The sequence below is a fragment of the Cephus cinctus genome, unplaced genomic scaffold, assembly GCF_000341935.2.
Source record: "Cephus cinctus unplaced genomic scaffold, Ccin1 Ccin1_scaffold0101, whole genome shotgun sequence".
NCBI classification, from domain to species: Eukaryota; Metazoa; Arthropoda; class Insecta; order Hymenoptera; family Cephidae; genus Cephus; species Cephus cinctus.
Window position 1 is genome coordinate 185,579 of NW_014332838.1, and position 24,192 is coordinate 209,770.

General features: G+C 41.4%; 1 protein-coding gene, 1 long non-coding RNA gene and 1 other non-coding gene across 6 annotated transcripts in view; 2 read left to right on the top strand and 1 right to left on the bottom strand.

Annotated features, from left to right (window-relative positions):
• Positions 1-59: 59 nt before the first annotated feature.
• On the top strand, positions 60-5,390 carry LOC112495410. Its single transcript, XR_003061888.1, has 4 exons — positions 60-414; positions 4,375-4,601; positions 4,663-4,863; positions 5,175-5,390. It is a non-coding gene; the product is annotated as an uncharacterized LOC112495410 (long non-coding RNA).
• Positions 5,391-16,166: 10,776 nt separating this feature from the next.
• LOC107274563 overlaps positions 16,167-24,192 on the top strand; it is a 16,660-nt gene continuing 8,634 nt past the window's right edge. The window contains exons 1-4 of one of the 4 annotated variants that reach the window (XM_025092016.1): positions 16,184-16,225; positions 16,307-16,474; positions 16,955-17,016; positions 21,621-21,828. In XM_025092016.1, the coding sequence (XP_024947784.1) occupies positions 21,690-21,828 (139 nt within the window). In that variant the 5' untranslated portion in view covers positions 16,184-16,225; positions 16,307-16,474; positions 16,955-17,016; positions 21,621-21,689. Of the gene's footprint in view, positions 16,226-16,306; positions 16,475-16,954; positions 17,017-17,818; positions 18,060-21,564; positions 21,829-24,192 lie in introns of those variants that run through there. The other 3 variants (XM_015753811.2, XM_025092014.1, XM_025092015.1) reach the window with 3 other exon arrangements.
• On the bottom strand, positions 18,825-18,896 carry Trnaq-cug. Its single transcript has one exon. It is a non-coding gene; the product is annotated as a tRNA-Gln (tRNA).

Here is a 24,192-nt window from a genome sequence, read left to right on the forward strand (position 1 = left end):
CTAGATGGCACTAGCGATGCGTCGCTCGGCATTTCGTTAAAGTTACGAGCAACATCGACTCGCGTTTTCTACCCGCAACGGTTTATCCGTTATCTTCTACTTGTTTTTTCGTAATTTCGTTCTGTTTGTACACATTGTGGGCCCTGCGGGTGGTGCAGCCCTTTGCGTGAACAGTGCATATTTAACTTGTGCGATGCGACCTGCGTGGAGCAACGGAACTGGGGTCATTTAATGGATCGCCCATCGAGCTGGCCATCTCACTGATGGCTGCAATGATCGCTTCCAGCCCTTCGCTTCACTCCGCCAATCCCTCTTGCACTGTTTTCATTATCATCGACGCTTGCATACATCTGACTATTCTCGACCTGAGTGATGATGCGCGACGGTGACGCTATCATCCATTTGCATATTTCGGTACGCATGGCTGATGACGTTTGCTTTCACAGCGCCACCACGACAGATTATCCTGATTAGCTTTATTAATTTAAATCGCTCTCGATAATGTCGCGCGAGCATGTCGCTATAACTTAACCTAACCTAACCATACACTACGAACATTGCGAGGTATGTATGTACACTGAAGTATCTACTGGTTCGGTAACGGTTAACTCTTTTGAAATCTAACGTATTGCATTAATTAAGCTGACTTGTAGTGATCAGTGATAGTGTTTATTATTGATTGCTTTACTTTACAGTAGCTACGTTAGTAGATACATTTATGCAGAAGCATAAATGTCCTGAACGGAACATTGCGGCGTCGATATCAATCCAAGCATGTACGCGGAAGTGTAGTAAAGAATAGTAAGTAAAATGGCACACAGCGAGAAGTACAATAGAAGTGCATTAGTAGTTGAGTCACGATTAAAATACGTGCGAATTCGTCAAGATACATCGTCCATCGGCTTGGGTCAATTAACAGCATAGTTCAGTGACTATTTTTACTCTGCATTTTCTGTTCTGCTTTGTTTTACTTTTTTGTTTTTCTTTTCTATTGATTTTATCGAATTCTTTCACGCCGACAATTTTCAAAAATACAAAAACCTTTCGATCAAATCTACACTCACACTTGCCTGCCGGCTACATGCATATTGAAGCGTATCGCAACAATCATATTACGAAACGAGCCAAATACGTCAACATAACGTGTATGCTCTGAATAATGCATTGTTGATGCAGCTAATGCACGGTCAGCTACCGTATGGATACTCCGTGTAATTGGGGTCCGTGTTTGCGAATCAAAGTCATCATCGACCGTCATCGAACTTCGCTCCGATCAAAATGACTAGACAGTGATGCAGCAATTTTCGTTAAACAAACCTTCGAAGCCCTCGTGTGGACAGAACTTAAGGAATCGTTGCCTCTATATGAATTTCCTCGAAATTCAATTATGCGCAGCCTATCTAGGTATCCCACTTTTCACCTTGGCCTATATCCTACGTAAATCTGCTAGAAAAAATTATCGAATATTCTATTAGGAGGATATGGTATAATTTATTTATTAGTTTATTTTTTCTAAGTAATTCCGTATTATTCGTCGACTGTCAAAATATTCGTATCACAATACTCATCCTCCTAGGTACTTTCTAACGTCTTAACGTTCCTAACTGTCCTATCCTATCATGATAAAATGTTTTCGTGAAATGCCAACTTAAGGCCAGTACACAGGTACTGTGTAATGTACGTATCAACGCGTTATTCTGCCTTGGGCGTATAGTTGAATACGTAGACTTAATTTTTAATACGTTCCTGGTATGGGATCTATAGTTGTAGGTGTAGGTTTAGGTAGAGACATAGTAGTCGAGGATCTTAATAGTTACTGGGATTGGGAACTTTGCGAAAGCCAATAACGGGCGGCTACGCTGGCGGGAGAATTTAGTGAAGACGAAATTACATTCCGGCATATCCGCATGTCCACACGAGACAAGCACATACTGAGAAAAGTCGCAGAAGAATGCACTAATGAGGATTCTCCTGAGGAAACGTAGCAATTAGCTTGATTCTCCTTGGTACTTGGTTTACGTGTTTCGTTGGGATTACGAGTGGAATACGTCACGTTTTAGTAGAACTGAGAGGGGAGAATTTAAGAAGCTATTTTGCCGAGGGAAAAAAATTGATTTATTATTTTGAATTCGAGATGTGAATTTTCTCCACTTTTTTACGAGTCTCAAGATTTTTTGATAGCTACGCCAATGACGCGTAGCCCGGTAGCCGGTCCCCATCCCACACCTGCAGGTCAGCCCCTGCCTCTCATTATCCCAACCTGATCTTTCAAAAGATATACCCGGATTTTCATTATTTATGAAGAGGTCAACGATCAGAATTTCTAGAAAAAAAAAAAAACCTTTCAAAATTCGATACCATTCGCGGGTATCCTATTGGGGCTCAAAAGGATGATACCTATATGAATTTCACGTCATTTAGTCACTTTTCACACTGTATCCGAAAAAGAGCGTACAAGAAAAATCCAAAAAATTTTTCTTCAAAATTAATTTTAATCTCTGTCATACCATAGTTCGCCGTATTCCTCTTCTTCGTCTCAAACTATCTTCTCTCCACAGTAAAGTCCGACGGTTTGAAAAAAAAGGTAGAAACGTCACACCGACTATAGCAGGTCAAATCTAAACTCCTTTTTACGTCAATCCCTTCGTCGTCTGCCTCGCTCGGACGAAACTCATTTTATTCAGTGGCCCGCGGAGAAGAGCGAGACCCAAGGAAGCCAAAGAGCGTAGTAACCTTGCTGACTTACGGCGACACCTCTCAGACTAAACCCACATGTGCGATAATAAACTGTTATACCCAGCAACACACCGTAACCTCGTAGCATAACACGCCGGGCGTGGCGGATTTTCTCAAATAAATAAAAAGCAAGCAAGAGAAGGAAATTGAAAGGGCGGAACGCGTAAGAGAGGTAGAAACGGAGAAAAAAAGAAAAAGAATAAGAAACCATATGCATACGTGGCTACGTAAGAAGTATAACCAAGTAACGCACAGTATACATGCCTAAATACATATATCGACATGGCGAAATCTTGATCTTGAAAAATCTGTCGGTCGGTGGCTTTTTTGATTTTTTGATCGATGAGGCCATTGGCCACAAACACTCGTTCTCAAGGACTCGAATGGCCAGAGACTCTTTCGAAATCGATGACGTTCGCGAAGCCGAAAATACATGGAACACGCAATCTTATTAGACATATGCTCCCGTTATATATATTTTTGGTATAGTTTTTATCTTTTCTCTTTTTTTCTTTCTTCTTTCTTTTTTTTCTGAGACACCCTTCGCTTCCCGAATCATAATAGCTTGTAATCCGTCTAGTCAGGGTTGCCTTGTATAATTGGGATTGGGGTGAATAGTTCTGAGCTCACCTATATGGGGGGTAGAAAAAATGGGGTGGGTCACGTATTATGCGTATATATAGATCACGCTCGTAGGACTAGAAAACACCATATGGCAATGCAGGTGTACCAAAGGCGATTAGGAACTACTTGCATGAATTTACATTAATATTCTCGAATTTACATCGTTTACTAGATTTATCGTTTCGACCCCCTTCGGGTATCGTCCTTCCGATCCCCCAGGAAGAAATTCGCCTAGCGACGCAAACATTGCAAAAGGACAAGCAGGAAGTCGAAATTTTTCTGCGAAATCGATTTGACGGTATAATTTTTTTTTTTTTATTCACTTTTAAGTATTTATTTATTATACGAAGGATATATGCAACGCAACCACTGTACGGCGATGCCTACGGTGTCTTCGTTAATATACGAAATAAAAGATCACCCGTAATTTTATCTCGCGATCCGACACGAAGATTCGTTCCGAGAAGAAGCGCGAAATAAATTCAGCGATTAAAGAGCTTTTTCTTTCTTTTTTAATTGCCGGTTATTATTATGTTTATCACTACGAGGAATCACGTCGTACATCTCGTTTTTTTCCCTTCCTCTTTATTTTATATATATTTGTTTAAAATATTTATTTATTATTTTCGTATTATATTTTGTTTTCGTACACGACCGCAGAGAGAGGAGTTCCTTGAGGATGACGTCACGAGATTCGGCAGCACGCGATGCCCACCTGTGCGATTGAATTTTAATTTCGATCTATACGAGATTAACCGCGATTAGAATTCTCGGATGCATTAATGATTTGCATTAGCATAGATCCATCACAGATCCAGCTCGTTGATACAAAATGCATGAGTGGTACCATGCGCGCACATATGCTCGAATTCCCAACACGCGTACAGACCGCGCTCGCGGATCGATCTATCAATATATCCGAAATATCCTGGTAGATAAAAAATATATATATACATATATATAAAATCAATCAAAGACAAGGATATATTAATTGCTCGAAAATTTTTTTATCAGACAGAATAAGGATCCAATAATCAACAACACTACTGCTTACGCGAGTGGAACGATCGACAACTACTTCTTGCAGCGATCGTTCCGTTCGATCGCCCAGGTCCTTTGAACTCTATAAGCAAGTCGACGGAGTCCTGAATTTCAACGCGATGACTCACGGAAACGGATCGTTAGATGAAGATCCTGGAGGAAGGATAACACCGACGCTCGACTTCATCCTCGCCTTCAAGGTATTCCAATTTCCTATCCGTTTATACGTGTCCACGCTATACCTGTATATATCTGTTTTAGCTACTACCGGAATACTAAGCATCGTCTATGCTGTGCTTTGTAAATTAAAGACACTGGAGTGTATACCTATACACGGCGCTATGCTACTGGAAGGTAGCTTTCCTCGAGTGCAGAATAATGTCAAGCCTTGGGGATGGATCCTGATGGTGTTGCATTCGTGAATCACTGTTTCTCCATACGTACACGTAAACCTGAACAGGTGTAAGTATCTCGTGTGCACGCGGCTTTGAAAATGAAACTGGGGGACTGCACCTATAGCACACATAGCTCCGGTTTAACGGGAAGAAATGAGTCACCTCAATTTGTCGATGAACCCCGTTCTGGTGTACAGGTTCATAATACGTATATGTTGACGCATATATATATATATGTATACCAATATACAGGTATATTTAATACTATTCCATATACCTAGACCAGGTCTCATTTGACAATTACGCAATTCTCTTTCTCTTGTAAACCAAGCATGTACCATTGGTACGTATTCACTTTCTTTTTCTCTTTCGTTTCAGCGATCGTCCCCTCTCCGTTTCTCTCGCTCTTGACTGGTGCGGTAAGAGTGGATGGGCAATATTTCACCTGACAGCGCACCTTATGACATGATAAACAAAGTCATTATCTTGGAGAGAAAAAAAAGGCGAGCATAAGGCCAGCAAACTGGTGCATTGAGTCAGAAAAAATCAAAGCAGATTATGAAGGGTTCCTTTCATAAATGCAGCTATTATATACGCCAGCATGATAATCATTAATCGCCCCGAAAAACCTGTTCGTTATAAGACCGATCTACTTACAGTGTTTCCATAGTGAATTCGATGTCAAGATGGCGTTGCTGTATGCAATTGGTACCTATCGGTGAATGGAACTCCTACCCCACGTGGTGACTACTTTGGACATTTTGTTCGTGAAGAAAATTCAATTCCTTTTTGTATATCCGTAGTGTTTACCAATTGGCAATGTAAAGGTGCATTCGTATGAGTGCATTGGGACGAGCAAATATTATTATCCCAGGTACCCACACCTGCACTTTGATAAGATAACAACGGAATTCCAATAACTCGCTGTTCAATGTCAGACGAGGTTAAAAGCTTGTCCATCGATTTTTGTGTAGCTCACCATGCGAGTTACGCAATGCCAGACCAGACGTGCTGACGGTGTAATGAAAATTTATTAATCCGACGTTTATCAGGTCGATTTGAAAATAATACTGTGGAGCTAGAGGCAGTCGCCCGAGAAACAGGATATCAATTCGCAGTCTTGTTAAGGTATAGGCGCTTCCCGAAGGGAAGGGTTCGCGCCAATCTGGATACTGGATCGTAGGACAAATTCAACGTAGGAGGGTCAACTGTCAGCGTTGACAAGAAAGGGCCAGGAAGGGTCGATGGTTATTGGAACGGGGAAGTCCCGACATCTCGACGCCAGAGCCCGAGAAAGGGAGTCGCAGAATTTTATGTCCCGTAACTCCCTCGGGAAAGCTACGTTTATGTTCTGTACTGTCGTGAGGATGTCCATCTAGCGGTGGACAAAACAAAACACTATTTGTCCCGTGTAATAGGAATCCCTGTATGACGTAACATTTTACGTGAGACAGTAACGATATTTTATTATTCGATTCGTTATTGTAATGGATTTGATTTTTTTTTTTACTTTTTTTACATTATTTTTACTACACGCATCTATACGTACTTACGTTCGATGGTTGACAATTTTTTAGAGCCCGGCGAAGATCCTCCAGTTTGCGAATCGAAAACCTTAATTAGCCGTACAACGTGGGAACGGGGGATCATCCGGTACTTTTTTTTTTTACTCTCGTTAGACCTATCCGCGGAACCGCATCGCCAACATTGGCGGATCGAGCTTACTTCCTTCCAAGCTGAGTTTGTGGCTTTGCTCGCTTACGATGCTCCGGTGAGTCAGGCTTTGAGAGGAAACGAGGCTACAAACGGTGTAAAGTATTATGCGGCAGACGTGGCCCTTATTGCGCAAGCGGGTGAGTGTACTTCGCTATTTACACGGAGAAGGAGGGTCGGAGATGAAGAGGTGATGAGTCAGGAATGATTTTTTTATTTTACCCTTTTTCACGTGAAAGACGTCTCAGCTACGTTTCGTTGGATCGAATTAACGAAAGATTATGAATCTTTATGAACTTTGACAGGTATTGGACAAAATTAATATTTATAACCAAACTCGCGCAGGAATTTAACACGCGTTACAAGAACTGAACGGAGCAACGAGCAGCTTAAAAATATATGCGGAAACGAAGGCCAGCCATGCTCGGAGAAAAATATAAAAGCGAAGAGAAGTAACGAAGAAGATACGAAGGAAGGAAAAAAGTTGAAAGAAAAAAAAAAGAACAAGGTTAGATAGAAGCGAATGATAATTTCATAGCTTTAATTATTATCGCCAGGGAACAAAACTGCTGTGCATAAAGAATCCTGTACGTAAAGCGAAGCTCTTTTTAATTGCAAAGCTTTCGAGCGCGACGTCCTTTCAATCTGTGACACAGTAGGCGCACCAGATAGATACACGTACCAACGAAGATTCATAAAATCAAAAGTCCCACCACTGTTGCAAACAGTAAAAAACGAAAAATCAATAACGATTAAGAGATATAAAAATTTCCCATACTGCCAGGCTGACGCGATAAACTTACCTCGAATTCCCAAAAATATGTCCATATGTCAAAAAAAAAAAGAAGGTAACAGATTTTTACCTAAACCACCCCAAAAACGATCATCCCCATTTTTATGACTAACGTACGAAACAACAAATATTTCTATGTCAAATACGTTCTCATCAAACGTAATTTATATCGTATTACGCTCGTATCCCGTATCGAACTTTTGTTCCGATCGATCAAGCCCGTTCAAATTGATCTATTTTATGACAGCTATCACAATCCACTCGTGTGCCGCGTACAATAAAAGTCCAAGTGTCATCAGTACGTCATTTGATGACAATAGGTATCAAAGCCCCCCGCCACAAGACCCCCTCTAAAATATACATAGGAATATTCACAGCTTTGGGAATGCACCTTTACGCTCGTCTACGCGTATGCTACTTCACATACTTCTATCTGGGTTACGGTAAAAGCTCCGTTGCACTGTATGCATTTACGCACCTGCGCCCACCGATGCGTGTCGCCCCAATATCAATCGAACGTCAGCGGCCCAGCATCCCGCTCCTCGTCTACGTCGTAAAATCGATGAATTATCGCGATTACGAAGATTCAAAGCTCTTCGAGTCATCCGAGGGGAAGAGACCTCGCGAACGGTCGAACGACACGTATAGCCTCTCAACTTATTTCACTGTTGAGCGAACTTTGTACACTCGACATCGGTCATGGTTTTACTGTGTATACGTACATACTACGTACATACATATATATCCTTGCTTTGATCTCCATTTCCAAAGGATCCGTATAGAGAGCTGCATATATAGATAACGGGATATACGTATCTATCAGTAAGTATCGCGAGAACCTTTCCTCGCGCCACTGGAAACCACCGACCGATATACGTATTTACGTACCAATAAGCGGAAAATTGGCCTAACTGCTAGAACGACGGGAACGAGTCAGGCAATCGTGCGTAATTGAATCCACCTTTGCGCGAGAGGGTGAAAACGTATGAATATTCAAAGCCTTGATTTTACGCAGCATCCATAAGCTCGAGCTCCAGTTATTCGAGGAGGTAGATAGATAGATGCGCCTATAGGTATAGGATACGGCGCATAGTCTAGAAATGGTTGGTGAGGTATATATAGTGTATATAAGGTATATACGTTGCTAAGCTAAACCGCTGCCATTTCTGTGTGACGTATAGGGAGAGGTTTACTATAGGAAGGTATATACATTACTAAAATACATTTTACCTCCCGTGTCTGTTTCTCTGGAAACTGTTCGGAAGTTATGCGAGAAATATTCTAGCGTACTATGGGTTTCCTATGAGTTTCCTATGAGTTTGGCTCTCGCTATGCGAATACGTGACGTTCGGGTGCTTCTGTACATCACGTGGGTGTAAATCCTGTCACTTGATTTCTCATGTAATTAAGCTATTGGCACTATGGGATTATTTTCTATGTAGATTAGTTATACGCAGAGATTTAGGTATACGCCGCGTAGTCGCGCCGGTATTACTTACAGTCGATGATTACAATCAACAGCCATTCAGAGAAATCAACCCTCGATCCTCGTATTATACGTATATATAGATATAGGGAGCCAACCTACTCGCCGTTTTACTTTATGCTTGAGCAATGCCATCGCCACGTGACCGCAATCACGATTCTGTTTGTGTTTACTTACGTAACTGTTTAACAAATAGTGTGCACCTACGAGGGTACAATGCACGCGCGATGTAATAGCCTACGACTACCCTTCGAGGAAGTGCAGCCAATCGAAAGAGATCGGACATTTTTAGAAGGGAAAACTTTTTTTTCGCTAGTCAAATTTTTATTAAAATTTTTTTTCTTCGAACCATGAAAAATTACTGCGAAGGAATCTCACGTCTTTTACGAAGTTTCGTATATTATGGGATGTTCTTGTATTTTTCAGTCCTATCGAAAAATCTGCGGACGTACCGAGAGTCATTGCCACTCTAAACGTCGTATTTGCATACGCACGCCATTAGACGGGGCGCATTACACTTTGTTCTGTGCTTAATTTCGGCAGTTTTCGCCGCTCACTAACAAGCCTGGATACGTGGCGCCCCGTACCGGTAATTAACAGCACTAATTTTAATTGTCATGCAACAAAGAGCGGATGAGCTCGGGGATTCCCACGATGTACGAGCACCGGGCTCGGATAACGATAATTCAGCTCGGATCGTCGTTTTTACCTTTTTTTCCATTTCCCCCGATTTTGTTTTTTTTTCTCTTTTTTAACACTCTTATTCACCTCTACACCTTCCATTATTCCCATTCATTTCTGCAATCTCCCATGGCGCTATGGCGTCCGAGTCTGTTTTTAATGCTTATAATCGACGTATGCCCGACTACCAATTCGTCCGGGTACTTTGAAATTCCTATAACTCGAAATACCATGTCATTCTCTATGTACAGGCAATTTCAGTAGGAATTTGATCGGGCTTCGTCGACGAATGAGAGCGATGAAAATCCCATCAAGCGACATAAATAAAAAATATATCAGGGCTATCGGGGCATCTGGTTGACCAGACACCGAACATTACGCTTGATATCCAAAAACACTCTATGAGATTGTTATTTCGATGCTCTGGAATCAACCCTAGCCTTAATAGTTAGCCATAATACGGTATAGGGTAAAATCCCCAATTTTCGTCTCCCCTTCTAACATTTCCATTGACAAAGCAGGATCCACGTGGGGGATCCACCTGTCTGACGAAATTGTCACCGATTATGGATCCTTTTTATCATTACCTAATCCCCACACATTAGCCACTTCGTCACTCGAGAGAACGTACGTGCTCGTGTATTCACGTATTTATTTACACATATTTATATATACATATATATATGCCTTAAAGAGTTCCGCGATTTCTGATTAATGTCGCGAGTGACGCGTTTAACCGAAACAAATGATGTCTCCGAAGATAATCGTATTAGTCGTGCCGTTCGAAAGTCTGCCTCTTTTCTTTTTCCAGTATCTTTTTATCCCTCCTCCCCCTCTATCTCTCTCTATCTCCCTTTCTTTTATTACGTGGGATTTTAATCTCGTAATGTCAAAGCCGTGCTTGTATATTGGGCATCATTAGTCAAGCTGTCATAGTGATATTAATAGTCCGCGAGTATCAAAGTATGCACTCTATGGAAATGCATTTCATTTATTCTCCACTCGCTTGGCTTGACATTGTTGAATGACTGGAGCTTCCTCCCGATTCGTCTTTTGAAGAAATCGTTACCGTTAAAGCGATCGTCTCCTATACCGCTGACAATTCACGATCGACAGATGAAATCAGGATAGAGCCACACCCGTGATAAATAAAAATGAAAAAATGAATAGCTAAAACGTAATATCCGGATTCCACGAGCATTCGTTACAAGATTTCTCATCTTGGACCAGCAGACAGTCGTGAACCTGTTGCAGAAAAATTTGCGAGTCTTATTAGAGGCCGATCGGTCAGGATGGTCCAGGGGCGTATCTGGTAGACAGTTGTTTACAAACCATAGAGAACGATGTATTTCCGAGGTTTCTTAGGGATACCTAACCCATAAGACGTACACCGAAGAATTAGCACCAGGGTGCAAGGTGTACGCCAGCTCTAACAAGATTAGCTAGTCTGGAGTCGGGGCCTTACCTACGTAAGGAGGCGCCCGGGACTCGTCCAGTGGGCCCGTACCTCGAACAACCACTTCTGAGGGACCCACTGGACTCCGTGAGTCATCGGGGCCCTAAGGTGGGGTTGGTTGATGCTCTACGAGGAGATCCTCCCCCCTCTGTTCCTCTTCTAGAAGTCATCCCCTTCCTACCTTTCCTCCTTTCTCTTAGTCATCGAGACTTCCACTTAGACCTGCCTTTTTTCTCTCTCGCTCTCTTTGTCTCTATCTTTTTTTTCCGTAAAACCTATACCGCACTAGACTTCCTCCTGCGATTGCACGTAACTCGTATTGCATTATGGGTAAGACAAAAAATTATAACAGTCATCGGACCACACTGGACGTATATATGATTAGAGACGTTACCGAAGGCCCGCGTGTAGCGCGATCCACGGAAAAAGACTTGAAATACGATAAGACACTATTGGTACGTATTATTCGTAGAATAAGACATTTCTTTTTTCACGTTCTCATACGTACTGTAAAACGTTCGAGAAGTACCTAAGGGATCGAGTGATTCAGAAGTGGTCTCGACCATGTCGACCATAGCCGGTAGCTTCTCTCTGTCATTCGCTATATACACGTGACTCCTACTTCATTCGCCTTAGCGAAAACACTTTCGACTCTTATACAGAAGCTTACACAATCGGACGTTGTCCTTTGGGGGGGAATGAAGACTCGAAGATTCGAAGACCCGTAGACACATGACGCATAGACGGTACAAACATATTAGTACACCCAAGCCTAGAACACTGCCTTAAGGCTATTTGACAGTGTAAACGAATCTAATTTTAAAAACATGCTTTTTTTTAATATTTATTTTAGATACTTCTTTTTTCTCCTTTCCTTGGCAAGTTGAAGGAATTGGTCAAATGAAAATTAGTCACGGTTAAACGTACCACGTGTAGGCTCAACGTGTTTTTGCGTTTTAGTTATACGCCGGTTACCTCGCTTTTGCCATTCTTGTGCAATTAATAATTTCTTATTAATAAATACTCGCCGCGTAGACAAATAGGATAAAATATATGCCTGGCAATTATGCGGCGCGCCGGTGATCGGTTGAGGGTACTATCTTCATCGGGTATGATAAGTAGAATGAAATATACTGTGCAATTACGCACCATTACTTCTTAGTAGGCTATCGCTGGATTCAGGATCGTAAACGTTGCTGCTTTGTAAGTCTCTTCTACGAGTTCTCCTCGCTACGTAGTTCTACCTCAGTTTATCTGTATAATTTCTACTACGCACTACCGTGGTCCAATGCCATGCTGGGTTAGGATAATCCATCTTGAAAATGTATAGACCCAAGTCCAGAAGGCAAACAAAGAGATACTTTGAAATGACGTATTTCTCAAAAGGAAAAAGAAGATGACTCGAAAGACGTCGAAAACGAGATAACAGCCAGTTTTTCTGGATAGCGCAGTATTAACGATGTTTACGCAGATATATAGATTATATGTATATTGACAAATCCCACAGAAAAAGCAGGCAACGTGCTTTGTCTCTTTTGTCGAATACTTGGAAAAATAATGTCCACGGGCGAACGGGACTGATTTTTTTTTTTCAACGACGTTCAAAAAATAATGCAATTTTCACTGGAAACCGGTAAAGGGTCTTGATGGGAGTTTTTCGCAGGCGTCAGGCTCAGTCGTGTGGATTAGGCAGAGGGGAAAAAAAAGGGTAGGAACAAAATAGTCGAAGGTTCGCGTTAGCCCATAATTTAGAACTGCCATGAATACCAGATCGCATATAATATACATGTATATAGAATGGGAATGATATCGAGTGCATTTATGTATATATGTTGGTGGTACAAACTGTTGGCTTAAAAATGGACTATTTCTGTTATTGCCAAAATCATTACACGGGAGTTTCCTTATTATGGGTCTATTTCAATGTTAGGCGAGTTAGAATAATTCATCATTATTTTTGGCTTCTCATAATGCTTTTTACGCCCACCGATTATATGGACGTTGACCGCTCCGGGCGATTTCCCATACGGGCAACACCATGGGCCTGGGTTAGGCTTTTGCTCGCGTTTATTAAAATGCACCATGGTAGCCCCTCACCCTTAAGTCACGACGATGGCTCCTATAACGAAATTACTGTGATTAGCTGGCACGGGACCCTCCTACGCTAACCACTGTTTCTGACTTGGCCTAATTTCGTCTTCTTTTATTTTTCACAATTAAAGCGACTATTTGCACCCTTTGTCCGTGTATCCTGGTAACGTACAAAAGATTCGAATTTCAAATCTTATTTTTTGGGTTTTTTTTTTCATGGGACAATACAAAGAAAATCTTTATTTTTTTTTTTTGACAATTTTCTACGTTCTCACGAAGCAGCATCCTGCCGTGTACCATTTTCCTTGTGGTTCTTTGGGTTTTTTTTTTTTCAATTTTGAAACAACCAACACGGCCACTCTTTTCGTAGAGACTATACCAGCTACGCGTCCTAGTCACGTCTACCTGCTGGAGCACCCAGCGAGCCCTTTTGTGTTAAGCTATAAACACGATAACTTCGCGACGCGAGGCTCCGTTCCAAGCAAGGGGCCCGAATCTCCGAGAAAACCCCAGCGAATTCCAAGAACTCAGGGCAGACCCCTCTTTGTCCATATCCCCGGGAGATCCCATAAAGATATACAGAAGGAGGGACCAGTTTTTGGTCGGTCACCAGTCGCTGTTTATTATGGTGGTGCCTGTGCTCCTTTTCACCAAATCTCCAAAGAGGCACGAAGATGCCAGATGTGGAATTGGGTATTGACCATTGGACATGGACGGAGGATGATGGTCCTGGTTGCCTGCCTTTGTGGCTTTTAGAAGTTGCCATATACACCTTCTGCAGTCCTTAGTTTGTATGTCATCTAGAAATAGGAACTGGGATACTTGACAGACATTGGTCTCGCGTTTCGTACTACTGGACAGTTTTAGGTCAAGTTTACACAAGTGTACACTGGTTCCTAACCGTAGGGAAATCTTTGGTTATGCGCCTAGTAACATAATACGACAAAGAGTAATGGATACACAAAAGTATTTTTGAAATTTTTAAATTTTCCTCATAGTTTGATACATTTTTAAAAACAGATCAAATCTTTTGAACGGACCAAGAGTTTCACTTGTTTCGAGTCCTTTCCCACTCGTCGATCCCGTTTGGTCTTGATGGGACTAGACCAAAATGGCAAAATTTCAAGGATTTACTTTACTCAAGTTTTTCACCTGGCTCACAACCGGTTTCCCCTAGTTTTTATCTCTTGGCATAAGTTTTCGGGAAAGTGACGCAGGGTGACGTGGAAATAGAGATTCTCGAGAGAAAAGGAAGCCTTGGCTGCCGAGCTAAAAGTGAAAGAAAGGGGAAATAATAAAGAAGGACAAACCTAGGGTGGGAGGAGAGTCATCTGAGAAAGAGGAGAGAGGACTCCGAACCGGGCGTACCTGTTAAGACCTGTTCCGACTTGCAGGTGCATTGTTGGACCTAGACCGGGTCCAGGCTTGTGGAAGAAAATAATGCATGGGGACGACCAAAAAGGACAAAGGAAGGCGGATACGTCTTTTGTCCCGTTGAAAATTATTTTGCTAAAATTTTGAGACAGCCTCCAGCCAGAGAAGAGTGGCTATCGCGTCGAGATGAAGTTCGCCACAAATATACATAAAACGTTTTTTTATCTCGCACAATTATTTGTTACGTAACATTTTTCAATTTTATAAAATATCTTTCGACCCTGATATCACTCAAAATATTTAATTATAGTCCAGAAAAAAAATTATTTTTTTTTATATTAACGTCTTTTCATCCATATTGACAAATTTTTGTCTTCCTTTTCAAAATTTCATTTTTGGACACACTTGTCACGCAGCAGTAGGAACTCGTGGCTAGGCTGATGACGAAATCAAGCCTGGTCGAGCCACTTTGAAAATAAAAAGCTTGAAAAAGACTCGCTCGTCAGGCAGCCTGAGCACCGGCAAGAATATGGTCGTTCGAAAAAGACGGAAAAAAAGCTCTCACCGTCTGTCTGGCGTCTGTCTGTCTGGCGACTGTCTGTCTGTCCGTCGATCGTCGAAGAAGAAGCACTTCTGCAATCGTAATTAACAGACTCTCAAAGTCCGAACCGGTAACCGACATAGACACGATCATAAAACAGCAAGATGAACCATGGAAAACGTAGCGATACTATTTTAAAAATTTCATACGAATTTCTTAGCAACTTTCACAAGGATAAAATAATCTTCCGTGTCTATATTCTGATAAAATCACCTCTCTGCAATTTCGCAATCGTACTGACCTCACGGCCAAATTGAATATTTTGCTTGAAATTGCACTTTAGCATATAGCAAAAATATTGAAATCAAAGATAAGATGCAAAGAAGCCCAAAGACAAGAAAGCATAACACCAAGGAATCTCATTGCAAATTCATGTCTCCGGAACCGAATGACTCATTTGACACATTTATAGTTTACATTCGTGCTAACTCCACCTATCCAGTGGTACCTACATCTCGTGAAACACCTATAGGAAGTTATTCTAAAGAGGGCTTCGTTTGGAACCTGTTTTATCCACGAAGGAAGAAAAAGTATGATGATTCATTTGACTTCTGACTAATCTGCCGTAATTTCTGGAATTTTTTTCCCTTTCTGTATCGATGAGTCAATCGATACCGTTTCGATATCAACAATACCAACGATATAAAATAGTCCCAATCAAGATTCCGTTAAAAATAAAATGCATAGACCGAATTTAAATACGCACGTACGAATGACATTCAAATTATTAATCGACGCGTATATCTAATCTCCGTTAAGAAACTGAGTGCTGCCCTTTGAGAGGAGAGGACGTTTTTTTTAAAAACAAAGCAAAAATATTGAAACATAGTAATGTCGAGTTATCGTATATTTACTTGCAATTTATATTTATGCCTTTGTACGTAACGTGGGAGTGGGAGGTGGCTAAATACCCATTACCAGGGGTGGGAGAAATTTCATAGACGACGCCTGAATAGTAGTCGGTTTACAATTGGCAGAAAGTGGCGTGATCTCGAATAGCCACTGGGGATTGGACGGCGATATCTTTCCAATGCATTCTGCTGGACATCCAACGACAGACTCCGCTATGACGCGGTTTTGCACGTAGTAGCTACTCAAGCAGTTCATACGCTTAGTCACTCTTGTATTTATTGACTAATGCACTTCATTTGTTCTCCGCGTAACCGCAATTGCGATTTTCAATCGGTCGACGACCAGCGTAAACTCGCCTTTATACCCGTAGCGATATTCCAAGGTGAGTCTATTGATTCCCCTTATGCAATTATCGTTAAAGTCAATTTGTTGAATTCTTTGTTTTCCTTGGCGTATCTCGTAGCACCTTCCGATAAAGGAAAATCAATGGACTTTATTAATAATTCGCTTCTCCCTCTCGGCTACCGTTAATCTTCTTCCGGCACTACGTAATAAGGAAAGTTCATTCGCACGATTAACGCAAGGAGTCACTTATCCTGACAATGCATATCACTGTCGAATGTAATACAAGGTATTTCTATATTGCGCAGTATTTACAAAACTTGATAAACCTATCAGACTCTATTGTCTTAGTGGCAAATAATTCGACGTAAATTCGGACCGGATATCTCGTGATAAAATACCCAACGTGTCGTGTATGGAAGTTTTTCACCACATCCGTTTTAATAATTTCACACTATATGCGGTTCAGCGGTGCCTTTGACATTTCATATCGTACGGATTTGCACCGTATACCATGTGGACTCGGCTTGAGCATCGCAAAGTGCTCGCATATTTATTTTCAAAGGAATCATAACAGTCGGGACAAAATCATTGAAATTTACATTTTTTATCTCGAAATTGGAATATACCTTCATTCAATTTCCCCATTGTTCGGTATTTTAAATAAAAGTATCACGGTCAAGGTCGCACGATGAAAATTATTTACCTGCATTCCAGCCATTATTTTATCAGAAATAATTAAACTGATAATTTTTTTTTCTCTTTTCAGATTACGTCCTCAACTTCCCATCGAAGAAAGATAATTTTTCTTACACCTACGTCATCGATAAGGTAAGACCACGAATTTACGTTGTTTCGAAAAAGGAAAGTAGTGTACGAACAACTGTGCCCCACTTAGCTGGACAATCAACGGGATAGTCTTAGTCAAAAATTCGAAATCTACCCCCAAGGGGTTCGTGACTAATGTGACTATTGACTGAGGACTATATCACCTTACGGAAATCACGAAATTAATGATTTCGTAATGGTGATAAGGAGTGACGGTAGATAACACTGTGTACGTATTAGGAGTCGCGTGGCATTTCGTGATCGCGTTTCCAAAGCGTGTTTTAATTACGTATCTTCAGAGACGGATATACGCACTATCATAACACGTTCATTCTCACCACATACGATCGCAGGAAGTCCGAGAGACTAGCAGTCGCTTATTAACCAATTTAATGTAGATTAATATTTTTAGCTTGGTCAGAACATCGGACGAGTAGAGTGTATGAATTTAAAAACTTTTTCATATTTTTTATAATTTTCACTTTTGAATTTCGCGCGTGCTCAATGGGTAGTGCGTATCAACGGGAACGATGACTAATATCACGTATTCCACAGTTGCCATATAATTCGTAGGCTGGTAGGGGACAAATATTAAAATTGGTAAAAAGAATTTTATATTAAAATTTTTATATAAAAAATAATTACGCACGCTGACCGTCGTATATATGTTGTTATTGGGGCTCATTCAAAATATACGTTAAAATCACGGAGTAATTTTTTCTTATTTTGTATGAGTTTTCCACGAAGCTATTTTTCATGGCGTCAGGTGTCGAAGGACGATGATAATAATCGTCCCAGTACTCGACGCTTTCCTTCTGTTGTTTTTTTGCCACGTTCATTTTGCACATTATCGCAGCGACTGCACGATAAACTGTCGCGCTTATTGTTTTCCTTATCGTTCCTTCACACGTCGCAACGTTTCGTCATCGGAAGGATCAGGCTTATTATAATGGGACGAAATAAAAGTGGTGGACACACCACAAATGGTTAACTTAGTATCAAATCTAAATCCATCCGATGACCGAATGATAAGGAATACAAGCAAGGTATGTGGATTCGTAACGTGTGATCGTAACGAGTGATAATTCCTGAATCATCAAGAGTCCATTGGCACAGTTAGCAAATGTTGATATATTTGAAAGAATTTTTTTCAAATTTCGCTTCAATGTTTTTCTACAGTCCTGAAACTGGTACACCCGGCAGAGTCTCTGTCCAACCGTATGAATTTACTGTAATTAATCCCGTAATTGTGGCAACAGTGTATACGTAGCATCGCGTTAAAACGTGTCCAAACTTGTCTCTGCTCAGTTCACGTAGTTCAACGGTATAATTATGACCGATAAGAATTGGACCCGAGGAACTTGAATTTCTTTAGTATGATAGTGAAAATTAAATTTTTCATAATTTTAATGAATTTTAACAATTTTTTAAGGCGTCTGTCCAAATTTTAATAAGTGTATACTCTATGGACACCCTGTATAAGTCGTATAGAACTTGGACAAATATGTCTACCCAGATGCATGTAGACAAGTTTGTAGGGAGATTAGCGGGTTGATAACAGTTGTATAAGTTTAAAGTAAAGTAGCACACCTGGACCAGTGACCAGCATCCACCCACGCAACAGCACGACGGCGTTCTAAATATATCTTGACTGTATACGTATACCGCTACCGGTTTTAAATCTCGTCATTACGCGGTAAGGCGGTGCACTGTCCTTTGGGAAATGAAAAGAGAAAAAAAAGAGTTTTTATTGCAGTCGAAAACTCTTTGCGGATAGTAAATAGCTTTTCTCAGATATTATGCAAAATACAAGGTCCCACCGAGATTTGAACTCGGATCGCTGGATTCAGAGTCCAGAGTGCTAACCATTACACCATGGGACCTTAGTGATTTCTGGTTAGGGATGATTCAGTTTGGGGTAAGAAATTTGTCTCTGTTTATTGTTACTACGTTACAGAAGAGATTTCAAAGCTTTTAAAACACTGATTAGTGATTGTCGCGAATAAAAATCGTATTGTAAAATTAATTTTAAAAAAATTAACAATTGTATCGTGCAATTGGTTAACCATTTTCGACTTTTACGAAATTCCCATATTTTCACAATTTTTCCTATTTTGCTTGCGCAATCACATCTACTCAAGTTCGTACTCCGTTCGCGTAGCGCAGAGCGTTATCGTTTTCCGGGGATTAGCCATGGCGGAAGTTTGCCGGAAGGAGATCCAAAAGGAATGCTTTTCGTTATGGGACTCTCGGACAGGATTATTCGTTGGATTAGCTGAATAGGTACGATAATCTTATCGCAAGGAACACTGTACAATTCACTCCGCCGTGATTACCAACTCGTATTAGAATTCCTTGAAGTTGTTGAATATGAAATTAGAAAAGGATTTAATATACAAAGCGATAACGTAACCTCCGATAAATAACGAATATTATCATCGGAATTACGAATAAATCCGTCATACATTCCTGTACGGTTTTCCTGATCACTTCTCTTTAAGTGTCTTTGCGAACGTGCTCAAAGAGCCGTGCTGTCTAGGTGTTATCATAATCTAGTGAAATTCGATCGCTCATAAATCTTATCAAGAGAAACAGTAACGATATATATCAACTTTACCTGGAAGTATAAAACGCGGAAAAATGGCATATCTGATTAAAAAAACAAAACAAAACAAAAATGAGTAACAAATAAACATAAAAAACAAACATTAAAATAACAAAACAAAACAAAAATGAGTAACAAATAAACATGACTTCCATCATTAGTGAATGGAGTAACGATAACGAGTATAATGGTGTTCATCGTCTTAGACAAAATGACGACAGTTGACCAAAGGTGTGTAATCTCCAAGTGCGATAGACGCTCGTAAAAATTGTAGCATGGATATTCATAGATGATTAGTCGACGGTGGTGCGCGATCGCGTGGCTTTGAGGATCCACCTGAAAGAAGGTTAAGATGTGGCAGCAAGTAGGCAGGGCCTTGTTACAACCCCGGGAAGTGCGTTCGGCGCAAACTACGCAGTTAGTCCTGAGCTGGTTTGTATTGGTGGGTGGCGAGAGTTGATCGCTACGTATGTCATACGCGCCTTCACCATGTATATATATATATATATATATATATATATATATATATATATATGTATATATACAAAACACGCATATATACAGTGGACTACTGCATCGGCCCATGCACGTGTGCAAGTGCGCAGTGCAGCGGTGACGGGCGAGCGGTTTTCTTTCTTTCTTTCTTTCTCTCTTCTCTTGGTTTTTTCTCTCTTATCTGTCTCTCTCTCTCTCTCTCTCTCTCTCTCTCTCTCTCTTGTGTGCAAAGGCGCGGACGAATGTGTGCGAGTCCACCAGCGGGATTACTACCCCATGAACGCCATTCGGCACACATTGCCATCTCTTCCTCTTACCAAAGCCATGCTCTCGTTGGGCGCCCCTCTCGGCGTGTATTTGCCGAGTGTTGCGCGCGCATACCCCCACTCCGTACCGCTAAAGGAGTAACATGGTGGGGGTCCCAAGCCGCCGGAATATGCAAGCCAACCAACGACACCCGAAAGCATAGAATCATTACCACAGCAGACCTCGAACAGAATAGACGTATTTTTCGTTGGCTAAGCTCTGTCGAGATCTCGTGCTCCTTCTATATCTGGCTGCCTTGACGTTAGTAATTCGCCGCCTCCTGTTGGACGTCCGTGCTCGACGTTCGACGTCCGAGAGTTTCTCTTATTCTTTTTTTTTTTCTTTTAATCGCCACGTTTCTCGCTCGTCCACGCGACATTTCACCGGGCGATATAGTAAACGCGGTTCAACAGAGACAGATACGACTCGTCGGCGTTATCGATAATTATCACACCGGACGGGACTCTCCTGCGTTTTTAGTGATTCGTACAAGAAGAACAACACCTCGACGGTCACTACTACTCGGAGTTCAGCAACCTGTGAAGATCTCGCGATACTCCGGAACTGGCCAAGGTGCTCGTAATCGAGTATCACAGGAGGAACTCGTGTGATAGCGTGTTCCTTGTATCGCCACGAAGCAGTCTTACCTAGGACTTCACGTCAGTCCCCTGGCGAAGGATTGGACGAGTCGCTCTTAAAATCGTTGAAGATCGGATCACCTATGGACATAGATCCATTCGAGGATCCACCCTACAGACGTTTCAGACGTCGTCCGCTTTGAAAGCCATAATAATTTTCAGTGTATTCACGGTGTGACAACCCGAACGTTTCCACGTGCAAACCAGCGTCTTCGTTGTCTTCGTCGAACCACGAGTGCATTTTTAACCACAAAACAGACGTATAAATATACACGCGTCTCGTGCAACGACGTTGGCTTTTCTGTCTCGACATGACTACTCTACGTCGATAAGATAACGAACTTTTTAACCTTCATCTCGTTGTCATCGTCTTGCTTGATATAATCGGTGTATCGCGAATCAGGACGCTTTTTCCCCACCCTCGATATCCCTCTCCCCTCTCCCCTCTACCGACAGGCGTACCTACAAAATAATTGTCAACGTATTTTAATCGGTTGAACTCGGCAGTACTAATTGGAGAGTGGCAGTGCACAGTTTGCTTTATCCGGGACGTTCGGTTGCAGAGTCGAATAACAAACTCTTAGTCGAAGATTCTGGTGACTGAAGAGTAAAAAGTATAAAAGAATACCAACATGGCAAGACCTTTTACATTGCCCTCTGAGGACGAGGCTGAGGAGCAGGGACAACAGCTGGAGCAACTCATGCTGGACTTGTATGCCGCTCTGCAACAGGTCCTTCGTAGCAGGAGGGCCGAGCATCCTTCACGAAACCGTGAGTAAATACTTCATATGTGTATTGTAATAAGATGGCGAGGATATTTTTCAAACGTCTATAGATATTGCGATTTCTTTTTTCTCGAGTCTCGTTAATTCTTTAGTTCGTATTTATGAGTGAAAAATTGATAGAATTATGATACGCGAAACGGGATTCGGAAGTGATTAGTAAATAGTGACTGGGATAGGCATTTGGTGGTTGGTTTTTTTTTAAATCGGGATTTGAACGCTTAACATGTTCGCGAAATTATAGGTTATGCAAATGTTGCTGACTGCCGTAACGTAGAGTGACTGAAGTCAGGTGTGCTTCGTTATGCTGGATCTTGTGGCTGTATTTGGGTTTAGGTGTATCTTTTTCTTTTACATAACTGTGAGAGAGATGGCGACTCGTTTCACTTTTTGATTAAGCTACAAAATTGGACTTCCTATTATCTATCGTTGCAGGAATGTCAATTTCTTTGAGAACAATTTGGACTTTTTCCTGACTCTTTGCCATTTCCTTGCGGTCGAACTTTAGTGCTTTTATTAACGAGCTTTTGGGTGATTGGTGGAATCGACGAGTGATTAAATTAATCGGTGCGTTCAAGCTATCTGTTGCGCGCGAAGAAAGAGGCATTTCTTGAATAACCAATTTATATATCATTTCTTTATCGCTCATTGTCAGTTAATTCAAGAACAAATACAGCACGTGGTTCGATCGCGAATCAAATCATACCTTCGTTGATTACAACCCAAAGAAATCCCATTTGATTGGGAAGCTAGGTAAAATAAAAAAATAGTACAAAATATGAAATTTCGAAAAGTCCTTCGCACGCAATGAATTCGTAAAACTGTCATTCTCTCGCGATTTTCTTCAACAAAAATACTGTAAAAACCCACATCGTAATGTGACGTGTGCCTTTTAAATCATGTAACTTTTTCCTCTATTACTCGTAATTCTGTGACAGAAACATTTCACAAGATTGCCCAATATCAACGAAAAGTGTCTTCGCGATAAGACACGCGACGGTCGTTGTCCCGTGAGTCACTTCTAAAAATTGTCATTTGCTCTATTCGGCTCGAGAAACTTACCTGTCTCGACTCGTATGCCATGTATATACATCGCGGTTACCGACGGACAAAAAATATTCAGTAAGCTGTCATCATCGTTAATCGGACGACTGCTCCAATCCTCAAAAGACTCCAAACAGTCGAAATTTCATAGCCACACAAAACCATAACTTCTTCATACATTCGAAACGTCAACTGATCAAATCTAATCGTCCCTCTCCAATCTCATTTTAATACAGCCTGAACTAAAATGCATTATCACTCACTCGCGCAACCGATCCCGCCTGCGTTTAATATAACATCGGGCTAAGGTACGCCAATCTTGCACGCAAGCACCAAGCATAGCTCGGTTGGTATTCGCGAAAGACGTAAAATACGATAATTTACATTCGCCGCGTAATAAAATGTAGTTTTACGAGAGTGCAGCGGCAAAGGGCATACAACAGATGTGTAGTGTGGGTGTACGGGGTAAGAGTATGGCAGACGATGTCCGGCCATGACCCTGCTGGCTGGTCGAGCCTCCTTCGGAGTGAGATGACCACCGGTCAGCCGCTGCTGCAGTGCTGCAGTAAAATTGCACTATAAAACACGAAGCCGCAAGTCCTACTGCGTCGTACCGAAATCTACCACACGAATGACTCGATGACTTGGTGACTCGGACTCGATGAGCTCTACCGTAAAACCTATATACCCGCCACTGCTTAGCAAAACTAAATTGCGCTGTTGTATTTCTTATGGGACCATCGCGTATATTGCACAAAGACCTTGCATGCACTTTGTCTGTTTTGTCTCGTAGGAATAATTGGTTTATTGGTAAAAACTAGTAAATTCCGTTAATTCAAAATTTTTTGGCCAATTTTCAATGCACCTTTCAATTATTGTATTATGCAATAATTTTACGTGGCACGGTATTACGTATCGAGGAAGTACAGTACGTGCACGGTATTTGAAGTGAAGGTGGGACATATAAATGTATATATATGACAGTTCGAATGGGTCGGTTTTACCCAATGAACTCGCGCGCCTCTGAAACTTTAACGAAAATAGTTTCTAGCGAGGGTCAATAACCATACTTGCTGGATTTGAGATGATTCAGAATTGCAGTGCGCGGTCGCGCTGTTGCATCAGATCGGGGGTAGTTATTTATAGAAACAGCTGTGCGCAGACCCGAGACTCGTAACATTTGTAGAAAACTTGTGTTTACGCCGATGTAAAAGAAGGAGTCTTGATAAGGATAGTTTTGCATGCGGGCGATCTCTCGTAAATCTCAATACCGATGAATTTCTTATCACTTGGCTCGGGGGGGGGGGGG